General features: G+C 41.4%; 1 protein-coding gene across 3 annotated transcripts in view; it reads right to left on the reverse strand.

Moving 5' to 3' along the window:
* Nucleotides 1-12,821, reverse strand: part of DOCK4 (dedicator of cytokinesis 4) — a 530,859-nt gene that overhangs the window by 225,887 nt on the left and 292,151 nt on the right. For all 3 annotated transcript variants that reach the window (XM_062177670.1, XM_062177599.1, XM_062177537.1), the window contains exons 11-12: nt 8,333-8,465; nt 5,030-5,118 (exon numbers count right to left, since the gene is read on the reverse strand). In XM_062177670.1, coding sequence (XP_062033654.1) covers nt 5,030-5,118; nt 8,333-8,465 — 222 coding nt within the window. The remainder of the gene's footprint in view (nt 1-5,029; nt 5,119-8,332; nt 8,466-12,821) is intronic.

Below are 12,821 nucleotides of genomic sequence, written 5' to 3' on the forward strand. Positions count from 1 at the left end.
GTAAATATTTCATAACTATCCAAATAATATGAAGATTTTGAAGTTTCTCTTAGGACATCTTGAACCCACAGCCAATAATTTTTACATACTTTATTTCAAATTTGAGAACTGAATTTGCCATAATAAATCATATTGGTTTAGTATAATTTCAAATGCTTAGAATTTAACTGCTGTCTTTCAGAGGTGACATTTATAATAATCATTTGCTGAACAAACCTAAACTAGGCTCATTTTAATGAATATTTTTAGAATTCCAAATTCTTATTATATTGCTTTTGGGTTTCAAAATTCCCACACCAGCACAACTTTGGAGATATGAAATTATTCAATATAAGTAAATCTCACCATAGAGGTATATTAATTCAATTACTTTTTATCTTTAAAAATTAAATGGATCACTTGCAATTTTCTCCCAATTTCTAAGCTCAACAAAGACAGTGGTTAATGTACCTTTGCAACTTAAGTTTTAGGTTAGAGGGAAAAAACCCAGTTAACCAGATGAATCCCTTTATCTATTAAAAAGACAAGATTACAACTCCAAGAGATAGGAGAACATCAATGGAGCATAAAGGGCCTGGAAATTAGTTGGTGGAATTTGTTTCCAAAACTAATTTCAAAGTTCTTTTCGTTAGTATCAATGACCAAGGAATAGCAAGAGAAAAGAAAAACTACTTTTAAAATTGAACTTAATTCCTTTGAAAATGTTTGACTGCACTGTTCCATGTAATCAGCAATTCCTTGGTCCAAAGAGAAAACAGAGGAAGTCAACCTCTCTTAGCACTGTGATAGCCTGAACATTAGGCATTGCAATATCCCACTTCAATTTCTGGTACTCTTGCTTTGCCTACTATTTTAAAGGAAGCCATTAGGATGCCAGCCTTTCAACACTGAAGGTGAACAGCTCCTGGGTGTCTGCCTGCTGACCCTTACCTCCCTTTCCTCAGAAGGACAATAGATCCGGTGACACAGAACCCACTAAGACCCAAGGGTAGAAACACTGGTGAGAAGATCAATGTGTATCTTGTTTCTTCCCCAGCTCTCTCTCACTGGAGCATGGTTTTAACATGACAAGGAGTGGGTGAGTCTTCCTGCTGAGGTCTAAGGATAGGGCAGCTGACAGGGCCCTGAAGCAGAACCCAGGTATAAAATGCATGCAATCTGGGGTGATGCTGTGGTATGGAAGGTTAAGCTGTGGCCTGCAGCACCGGCATCCATATTTGGGCTGGTTCAAGTCCCAGCTGCTCCACTTCTGATCCAGCTCCCTGCTAATGCACCTGGGAATGCAGTAGAAGACAGCACAAGTGCTTGGGTCCCTGCACTCACATGGGAGACCCGGAAGAAGCTCCTGGATCCTGGCTCCTGGCTTTAGCCTGGCCCAGCCCTGGGCCATCTGGGGAGTGAACCAGCAGATGGAAGATAACTCTCTCTCCTCTCTCTCTCTCCATCTCTGTATCTCTGCCTTTCAAATAAATAAATAAATAAGTAAATAAATCTTTAAAATAAATGCATAGAATTTTCTGGGTAGGAATCTAAGTACCACATTAGGCAGCAGAACGGGGATGGAACCTACCAAAGAGAAGAGAAGCCCCGCATACAAGGCTTTATGGTTCAATGTGGCTCTTCTTTTAATTAATTCTTTCCAAAGGGTGCAAAGAGCAGTTATTATTTCAGTACAGATGACTAAATGAAAAAGGAGACACTCAGGGAGTAAGGTGGTTTGGACCTCACTTTCTGGTAGAATATTGTGCAAAATTCCAATAAGCACAAATGGTCAATCAGTCAATCAAATTGTCAAAGTACACAGCTAAGTATCTCAGGAACTGCCCCAGCAAATAGAATCTGCTGCCCTTCCTTCCTGGAGACAATACATGTAATCAGAACAACAACAAACAAAAGAATCCAGAGAGATGAACGCCAATCAGTAGAGAGGGAATGGAAAAAACAAAATGTAGGGAAAGCTGGCTCAAAGATACAACCCAGCAAAGATCCCAGTTGTGTAATTCTAAACCTCTTTACTAAGAAGATTAAATCAAGGTACATTTTGGAGAAATGTAACAAAGTGGCATGAATTAAGAGGAAGCGGTAGAATAGCCCAGATGATGATTTCAATGTGAGTAAACAATACAAGGATTTCTAACACTAAATACACACACTTATGTATCAAGTCCCGTGGTACATGTTTTGCATACATTCTCTCTCTTACAGACCCCAATAACACTAAGAGGATGATACTCCTACTATCATAGTAAAACTGTAATTCCAACTAGGACAAGCTGCATGTGGAGGCAAAACTCTCAAATGTCATGTTATACTCTCTAAGGGATGACTCCTGTCCGGAAGCGGAAATCTGTGGTTTAGCTTATTTAGAACCCTAACTCCTGACAGAGGCCTTTGGGATACAGGATCAGTTTCATTAGGAATCCACCTGGGGACACAAAACAAACTGCATTAACAAGGATTCACTACGACTCAAATGACAGCTGTCACCTTGGAGTCAGGACACTGATGTATTCAAACAACCTAAAAATGGATGAATTTTATTCTGCATGTGGCATATTGAAAAGAGGAAGAGCTTGGGAGTCAATGAGCAGCTGGGAAGGGACAGATCCTGGTTAGTCAGGGCCGCGTGAGATGTATGTCAGAGACTACATGGGAAAGGACAGGCCAGGGTTAGTTTTAGACTTATTACTCACACAGAGGGCAAACAGAAGCAGATTAAGAGAAGCAGGGCTTTCGGAGAAGAAGCACAGATACACAATGGCCACCATCAACTCCTCTGTTCTTAATGAGAGGGCAGAAGAACAGGGCAGGGCATAGTGAATTTGTGAGGCAGAGGAACATAACAAAATGTTACCCTTTCAACTGGGTCTGGAGCAGTGCCCTTCCACAGAATTGATGTGAGTCATGAATGGAATTTAAACCTCTCGAGTAGCCATGTTAAAAATGTGAAAAGAAACAAAATCAACTTAATAATATTTTATTTAGCCTAGTACTTCTACAATACTATTTGATAAGTAATCAATATAAATCTATTAACAGAATATTATACATTCTTTTTATGCTATTAAATCTTCAAAATCTGGTATGAAGCTAACACTTATAGCATGTCTATCTCAACCTAGACCTGTGCCAGGCTCACCTCTAGTGAATGCCAAGCAGCTAGTGTCTAATGAATTGGGCAGTATAGATCTACAGTGTCTTTAGTGATAAACTAATGTTTAACGGCATCAAGAAACATCGAAAGGTTTAGAATAGAACAAAGAGATTTGGTTGGAAGTCTGTCAGAATCAGGTAAGATAAGTTTTTTAAAAAGTAGTGACTCCACACCATCTTTCAAGGGTACACTGGAATGAGACCATGTGGTCCATATCAGTATTATCAGAATTCTTTTACAGGAAAAGACAGGCATATTCATGGCAGCTTCTGAAGTATGCTTATTACGTATTCCACGCCTACTACCTCCTCTTATGCTTTAAGGACTCTGCCCTAAATAGCAAGTGCTTTGAGTCTTTTATTTATTTTGTGTTAGACATAGGACTTTATCCAAAGCAAATGACCAACTGCATGGAATAAAACCCTGGTTACCTCCTCAGCTCTTGGGAGAGGGAGGAGAAAACTGACCTCACCGCTCATTAAGTCTGAAGCACTGTCACATGTGTGAGCCATGAATACTTGTGGCTCTCACTGAGTGGAACCACAAAGCTCCTACTGCTGTTACTTTCTCTTTGTGGTCATTTCGGCCTAGCAAGTTGTGCACAAGTCTGAAAAAAAAAAAAAAAGTTGATCTGAATTTAAATTCTGGTTCTTCTGTTTGCCAGGTAAGTTGGATGACAGCATAAACATCTATATTTGGGGCCAGCACTGTAGCACAGCAGGTTAATGCCCTGGCCTGAAGCACCGGCATCCCATATGGGCACTGGTTCAAATCCTGGCTGCTCCACTTCTGATCCAGCTCTCTGCTGTGGCCTAGGAAAGCAGTAGAAGATGGCCCAAGTCCTTGGGCCCCTGTACCCACGTGGGAGACCCAGAAGAAGCTCCTGGCTCCTGCCTTTGGATCGGCGCAGTTCCAGACGTTGCGGCCAATTGGGGAGTGAACCATCGGATGGAAGACCTCTGTTTCTCTCTCTCTCTACCTCTCCTTCTCTCTCTGTGTAACTCTGACTTTCAAATATATCAATAAATAAATCTTTTAAAAAAAATCTATACCCAAGGTGCTTTAAAAATTGGTTTAAAAAAACAACGCATTCAAGTAAGAACATACTTAATTTGAAGTTTCTTTATGTTGATGAAAGCACACTTCATGGTTTATTTTACTTTAATGTGGATTTCAAAGGTAGATAGGGAGCAAAGTTTACCAAGTTTTTGTCTATTGATGAAACGTCATTCTGTGTATATGCTATATACTCTATGTATGCTATAGGATGCAAAATATCCCATATAGCAGTGTAATATCATACTGTGTGTTGTATGTTACATTTAACTTATAGTGGTACATAACATTTCGTTCCCCCCAATTTTTCTCAGCAAATGATACAGGACTTTGCAGCCAGCATCAGTCTCCTTCTTAGCCAACTTCAATCTGTGAACCTGTATGTTTGTTCTATAGTACAATCACGCCACTGCTCACAGCCAGCTGTGAACAATAAAGCATGTTTTTATTGTACCTTACTGACAGATCTGTGTTTATCAAAGCTATTTCAACACAACAGTCACAAACCCTAACATATTTAATACTTGGATTTTAGCTTTCAGTAATGATGTGGCAATTTCAAGACTCAGTGCTATTGAACAAATTCAGATCCTCTGCTTGTTCTGAATTGAAAGTGGAGTAACTTTTTCATAAACAGTTACAGGTACAAGCCTGTTATTACACAGTGAGATGTACCAGGATGTTGACTGAGCATTTTTAAAGTTTGAGAGTGAATAGAGAGAAAAACAAAGGGCTGATCACCTTCCTCTCCACAGACAAATAAAAGAAGGGCTTAAGATAAAAACCTATAGGAAAAGTCAGGCAGCCCTATATACTCACCTGCATTGGAGCCAGTCAAATTATAACGTGCATTCAACTTTTTGATGATGTTCTCATGGATTTGGTACCACTCGCTCTCTGTGTTACACCTGTGAAAACATTAACACTCAGTTAAGCTTTAATGATGCATGAGAACAAGCAATGACCTTGATAGCACACCTGCTCTTTTTGTGAAAACACATTATGTGGCTTAGTAGGTTAAACTTCTGCTTCTGGCACCAGCATCCCAATATGGGCTTCGGTTCATGACCCGGCTGCTCCTCTTCTGATCCAGGTCTCTGCTAATGACCTGGGAAAGCAGTGGAAGATGGCCCAGGTCCTAGGGAACCTGCACCCATGTGGGAGACCTGGAAGATGCTCCTGGATCCTGGCTTTGGATTGGCCCAGTTCTGGCTGTTACAGCCATTTGGGGAGTAAACCAGCAGATGGAAGATCTTTCTCTCTTGTCTCCCACTCTGCCTGTAACTCTACCTTTCAAATAAACAAAATCTTAAAAAAAAAAAAAAAAAGAAAAAAGAAAACACACTAGGATATACTTCTCTAAGCCTCCTTGGATCCCCAGCAATCTACTACAAATGACTGTCAGTTTTAATAGGGTTGCCCCAAGATGAGCAGGAACGCCCACACCTGGGAATGTCTAATTGCCTGCCTCACAATTAAGCAGCACTTGGGATGAATGGTTCATAAATTACATGTGGTCACTCCAAACAAAAACAAACCCCAGAGAACACTGCTTACGGCATAAGGCAGTGCAGACTAAGATTCTGATTCTCCAGATTAGAAATATCAACATTAACTGAGCCATGTTCTTTGGGCAACTTATTCACCCTACTTGTACCTTGATTTCCTCACCTGTGAAACAGGATTACTAACCAAAAACATTAAATAAGCATTTGCTTAGGGTAATACCTGCTAAATGATCAATAAATGCTAGCTCTTAGTGAGTCTCTACCTTCTGTAACATGACAAGGTTGGGCAATCATAAAAATGAAACAAAGTAAACAAAATAAAAGGCATGTTAACACAGCTTCCACAGGCAAAGGGCTGTCAAGACTCACCAATGGGTAGTAAAAAGCTCTCAAGATATTCCAATTTTGGGAGAAATGGCATCTCTGTCTTACTCTTAGCCATTGGCACCTTTTTAATTTTGCTCTTATCACCTGCTAGCTGATGTTGGTGTAGATGGTGCAGTTCCCTGAAACCATCAGGACTAGATCTGGGCTGCTGACATGAGCCCCCCTCAGTACTTTGAATTTTGTGGGTGCTTAGAAAATGTCAGTTGAATGCATTGCAAACATGGGTCAATGGATGGATGGATGTCTCTCTGACTGTTAATAATTCTTGATGATTCCTAAATATCTGGGTCAGCTACCCATCTTCACTGCCATCACTCTCCCATTTAGGCAGGGACAAACTTCCCTCATGTGAACATGTTTGTAAATTTGCCTGTGATCTTTGATTAGCCACAAATGTGCCCTCCAAAGAGTCCTGAATAGCAACACTATACACTATCAATCAAAACACTCTTATGAAGATACTTGTTTTCATAAGAAGCAACACTGCATCACAGCATTATTGCCACACTACAAGAGGGCGCTGCAAAATAACACCAGAATAAATACAGCTGCTGATTTGAGACCTCAGGTTCTGGAGCTGGGCAGTCCTGAATTCAAATCTGCTTCTCTTTCCTAGTAGCTAAGTGGCTTAGGGTAAGTCATTTAACTCTTGGTCTCCTTCTGTGCACAACTGTGCTAACAGCAGCTGCTTCAAGGATTCATTGTAAGGATAAAAGGACAAGATATGTGCGAAGTGCTGAACTCAATCCCTTACACCCAGTACAAACACCGTACAGGGAAGCTGTTACCAAACATTATCATTTCACAAGACTTCAGTTGCATGACTACCAGTAGAGTTTGGAAAGATCATCATGGATTTCAGCCCAACCACTGAAACTGAGGGCCACCATGTGACAAAAACAATAACAGTTTTTACTACCCATTAGTTTTGCCAGAATGTTCAAGTTCAAAATCAAGGCCACGGGTTTCATGTGCATGAAAGGAATAAAAAGAGTTTCCATTCCCAAAGCACAGGGATAGATCTCTGACAACTAGTTACTAAATGTGTTGTCTAAGTTCCCCTGAGTGGAGGGTAAATACTTGAACTCTGCAGCAGTGGACAAAAAGCAATTTGAAGCATACACATGTCCCCCAGATGATGGGCCAATTGTGTTTCCCCCTTACATGAAAAAATGACTGGCATCTGTTGTACATATCAACACAGTCTGTAGAATAGAAAAGCAGAGCAAGTTTACTCATGGAAGTGGCCAGCAACGTGGTCCTCAAACCAGGAAGAGAAGCTCAGGGTTTTCTCTGAGGATGACATCACTATCAGCTCCCAATTATCAACCTGGGGGCAGGTGTTCAGGGTGAGTAGATCCAAATCCACATGTATTTCAAAAACCATAGAATTTAGGATTTGGAATGTATCAAGTGACTTTCTTATTAAAGCATTGCAGGTCAATCTGTGCCCACTCCAACCCTTCCCATTATAATGTTGAGATCCTAATTTTATTGAGGTAATCAAGTCACAATGAGGCCATCAGAGTGAGCCCCATGACTCAGTATGACTATGTCCCTATAAAAAGAGGGAAACTGGACACAGGACAGCCATGCACACACCACGGTGGGCACAGCTGAAGATGAAAGCAGACATCAGAGTGGCACAGCTCCAAGGCTGCCAGCAAACCACTAGAAGCTCAGAGAGAAGCAGAGAGCAGATTTTTCCATCTCAGCCCTCAGAAAACAACAAACCTGCCACGACCTTGATCTTGGATGTCAAGCCTCTAGGACTGTGAGTCAGTACATTTCTGTTGTTTAAGCCCCACTGTTGTGGCAGGCCCAGCAACCTCATATAGGGAGTAGAAGGTCAATCACCTGCGAGTCCCTCAGCTAATTCTAATTAATTTATACTCAAAAGCATGTCTGCCTTCCAAGAACAAATTAGATGTCCACGGTAAAGCCATGCCAAGTTTATAAATTCAAAGGGGATACTCTACACAGTAGACATTGTACCTAACTGATAAACAGTCCGTATTCACTGGCTCCCAACATCATCATTCCTTTAGCTGGGAAACAGTCACTTGTGGGTTCACAAATTTACGGATTATTGGATTTTTAAGGAATGCTCCATCAAATCAACTTACCCATTGCTTTTCTGTTAGCCAAAGAAAGTTGTGTTCACCCAAGCAGCATCCATGTACTCCCGTGTGCCCACCCCAGCCCCTACCAAGTGTGTGTTTCTTACATGTACACTTTCAGGATGAGGTCATCCTTTGTTTCTCCTGTCAGCAGGTCAGCAATGCTAAGAACTGCACAGCCAAAAGGTCGCCGATACTGCACACTGCAGGCATTCTTTTTTTCTCCTGCTCCCATTCGACCTGTCAGATAGAAGAGTAAATATGATCCATGCAGTCACTTGACTCCACGCATTTTTAAAAGAAGCACATAGAGCTACAAGAGAGGCCCCTGTAAAATGCAACTGGGTGACGGGAAGCCCCTAAGTTCAGGGTAAGAGATGATGTTGCTTCAGTCCTGGGCTCTCTTCTCCCATTACCCCAGCCCTGTGACCTTGGGCAGGTAGGTTAAACACTGGGCTTTATTTGTCATCTAAAATGTCAAGACTGGAGCTCGACCCATGCTTCGGAACCACCTCCCTGCTCCTGGGATCCCTGAAGGCTTTCCAGGAGGCAGTAATGTTTCCCATTTCATTTTCTAGTTTTTTGAAAATTCCACTTTCAAAAAGCTATTCCAAAATTTCACCTTTGGAAAAGAACAGCTTGGGCTCAGCACTATGGTGTAGAAGGCTAATAAGCCTTTGCCTGCATTTCTGCCATCCCATACAGGCACCAGCTACTCCACTTGGAGTCCCAGCTACTCCACTTCCAATGCAGCTCCCTGCTAATGTGCCTGGGAAAGCAGCAAGGACGGCCCAAGTGCTTGGGGCCCTGCACCCATGTGGGAGACCTGGAAGGAAAAGCTCCTGGCTCCTGCCTTTGGCCTGGTCCAGCCCCGGCTGTTGTGGCCATTTGGAGAGTGAACCAGTGAATGGAAGATTCTCTCTCTCTCTCTCTCTCTCTCTCTCTCCTGCTCTCTGTATCTCTGCTTTTCAAAAAAAAAAAAAAAAATTAAATCCTTAAAAAAAAGAAAAAGAAAAGAGAGTAGCGTGAGACTCTCAGCAGCAGAGCAAGTCAAGTACAGATGACCAAATGGGCGTGCTCTGGGCTCAGAGTTCAGGCTGTTGACAACTCTGTCCACCCCTGAAACTGCTTCAGGGGGCTCAAACTATTATAAAGTTCTAACCTGTTTAAATGATCACATATTTTAAAAAAATATGCTACTGGTATATAATATTTGTTATTGGTATTTAACTATGGTGTTTGATTGTCCATGGTCTCTTTGATGAGGGAAAGCTAATTATATACTAAAGTTGAAATATAATAAGTATTAAGTGGAATAAAATATGCAAGGTCTCTAGACGCCTGCCAACAGATCCATACATTGTTTCCATGTGAGCAAAATTCTGCTATAGCACATCAAGGCATCTCCAAAGCCCAGTGCTAAATAGAAAAGGGGGTGGTAATATCCACTCTTGCTTTCCTCACTCAGCAACAACAAAAAACTGCCTGTGATAGGTCACTTTCAGGAAACTGCTTTCAAATTATAGCTTGAAAACCTCTTATTTTATCAGTTAGTATCAAAATCCAAAAAAATATTCAAAATAAGTTAGTTGCTTTTTAGATGTATGAATTAAAAATAAAATTAAAGGCATTATGGGTGCCTGTTTCATTTTCTATTTTGATTTTCATGACCTGATGCTATAATATGTAGCTAACTGTCCAGCTATGTGATTTTAATATAAATTCAGCTTTCAAATCACTTTATAATGTCATACTTAAAAATCATCAATTAAATTTTTATCTATAGAATGGATCTAAGCAAATTTAAAACTTCAGTCACATGTGAAATGAAAAAGTTTTGATTTACCTCTATTTTGATTATTATTAGGATGAAATATACAATCCCATCTTTATCAATAATTATTCCCTTGTAAATGGAAGACAACAAATTGATTAGAAGATTTCTGATTGGAATACTTCTGAAGTATTTAATTTAATAAAAGAAGTCCACAATTAAAAATGAGAAACTTAGAAATACTAAACAAAATTATTCTTAAGAATGCTTCTAGCTTTAAATTTCCACAATTTAGGGAGCGGGCTGGTACCGTATCAGAGTATCTAGATTCAAGTACTGGCTCCACTCCTGATTCTAGCTCCCTGAATACCTGGTTGCAGCGTTTGATAGCTCATGTACCTGGGTCTCTGCTGTCCACATGGGAGACCTGGATTGAGTTCCCAGTTCCTGGTTTCAGGTTGGCCCAGCCTCAGCTTTTGCAGGCATCTGGGCAATGAATCAACAGATGGGATCTCTCTCTCTCTCTCTCTCTCTCTCTCTCTCTCTGTATGTGTGTGTGTCTGTGTATGTGTGTGTGAGAAAGAGAGAGAGAGAGGGAGGCAGAGAGAGAGAGATTGAGTGCCTTTCAAATAAAAAAGTAAATAAAAATAGGTTTAAAAAATTCCTACAACTTATATAAGGGCATGCTAGACATCACTATATTTTTTCCTTATTTTTAAACACTCCCTTCAGCTACTACTATGCTAAAGAAACAACTGGAGGGGGGCACTGACAAAATAAGGGGATGGGGGAAGTGTGACCTCCATAACTACCTGCAATGTGAGGTTTGTGTTATTCTATGTGACATGGTGAAGCCGAACTCCTAAACCCCTGCACCTCTCATGTCCTCTAACATGGAGTTTTAAGTTTTCTTTTCTGACAATTTGGGCACCAAAGCTTTGCTATTAAGGTCTAGCTACTATAATACAAAGACCATTGGATATTCCCAAATGCAGGACTAACAAGAATTCACATTTCTGGTTGGATTTCTAGGAAGATTCTCTAACAGGGAGGAGGAATGGGAAAAGGTAAAAACATTGAGCAATTGGGCCATCAATGAGGCATGGCAGGTTAAGCTGCTGCATAGGAGGCAGGCAATCCCATGAGTACAGGTTTGAGTCCCAGCGGCTCTGCATACAATCAAGCTCCCTGCTAATGGCATGGGAAAAGCAGTGGAAGATGGTCCAAGTGCTTGGGACCCTGCCACCCATGTAGGTGACCAGGATGGAGTTGCTGGCTCCCGGCAACCATTTGGGGGGTGAATCCAGTAGATGGATGATTTCTTTTTCTTTCTTTTTTTTTTTTTTAAGATTTATTTATTTTGCTTGAAAGTCAGAGTTACACAGAGAAAGGAGAGGGAGAGAGAGAGGTCTTCCATCCGCTGGTTCACTCCCCAGTTGGCCGCAACGACCGGAACTGCACCGATCCAAAGCCAGGAGCCAGGAGCCAGGAGACAGGAGCCAGGAGCTTCTTCTGGGTCTTCCATGTGATGCAGGGGCCCAAGGACTTGGGCCATCTTACACTGCTTTCCCAGGCCAAAGCAGAGAGCTGGATTGGAAGTGGAGCAGCCAGGACTCGAACCGGCGCCCACATGGGATGCTAGTGCTTCAGGCCAGGGCGTTAGCCCACTGTGCCACAGCAGCGGCCCCATTAATGGATGATTTCTTTCTCTCTCTCTCTTTTTCTGTAAAGTCTTTCAAACAAACAAACAAAAAAAAAGTCTTAAAAAAAAAACCCCAAAACTGAGCAACCAGAAAAAAAAGGAAGGCACAGAGGTCAAAAAAAAGTGCTAACTGGGACAGACAGGAAGATATAAAATAATTAATTACTCCCTTTTTACTCCCACTCTTTCCAAACCAAAGATCTCAGCTTAAATTCCAGAAGGTGAAAAGCTCCTGCTTCCTGCAGCCTGTGAGGGTCAAGGTATCCTTTCCCTACTAAAGCAGGTCCAAGGGAGGTTTTTTTTTTTTTTTTCCAGGACACATTTTTTTTTTTTTTTAATGATTTATTTATTTATTTTTTTGAAAAGCAGAATAGAGAGAGGAACAGACACATAGAGAGGGAAATCTTCTATCCACTGGTTCACTCCCCAGGTGGCAGCAGCAGCTGGGGCAAAGCCAGGCTGAAGTCAGGAGCCAGGAGCTTATTCCAGGTCTTCCACACGGGTGGCAGGGGCCCAGGCACTTGGGTCATCTTCCACTGCTTTTCCCAGACTATTAGCAGGAAGCTGATCTGGAAGTTGAGTAGCAAGGATGGGAACCAGAGAACTTGATGTGATGCCAGCATTTCAGGGGCAGCTTATACTGCTGCACCACAGAGCCAGGCCCTCATGGGATATTTTATTAAAAAAAAAAAAAAAAATAGAAGCACCTGTCCCAGCATCAAAGGAGCTGTCAGATTAAGTATTAACCTCTCTTAAATTTTACCCTGGGGCATGCATGGAAACAGCAGTTAAGATGCCATTTGAGATTTGTGTATCTCACCTTTCAACATCTTAGTTTGGGTTCCTGCTCTGCTCCCAATTCCACTTTCCTGCTAATGTGCATCTTGGGAGACAGTGGTGATGGCTCAAGTAGTTGGGTTCCTGCCAACCATGTGGAAAACTCAGTTTGAATTCATGGATCCAGGTTTTGAGCTGGCCCAGACCTGGTAGTTGCAGGCATTTGCATAGTGACTAAGCTGATGGGGGATTTCTATCTGTCTGTTTGTCTCATTGCCTTTCAAATAAAATAAATAAAATTTAAAATAATTTTACTTTCATCTTGTTTTTCTTTAGTCTCAAA

This window comes from Lepus europaeus, chromosome 1 (assembly GCF_033115175.1).
Source record: "Lepus europaeus isolate LE1 chromosome 1, mLepTim1.pri, whole genome shotgun sequence".
NCBI lineage: Eukaryota > Metazoa > Chordata > Mammalia > Lagomorpha > Leporidae > Lepus > Lepus europaeus.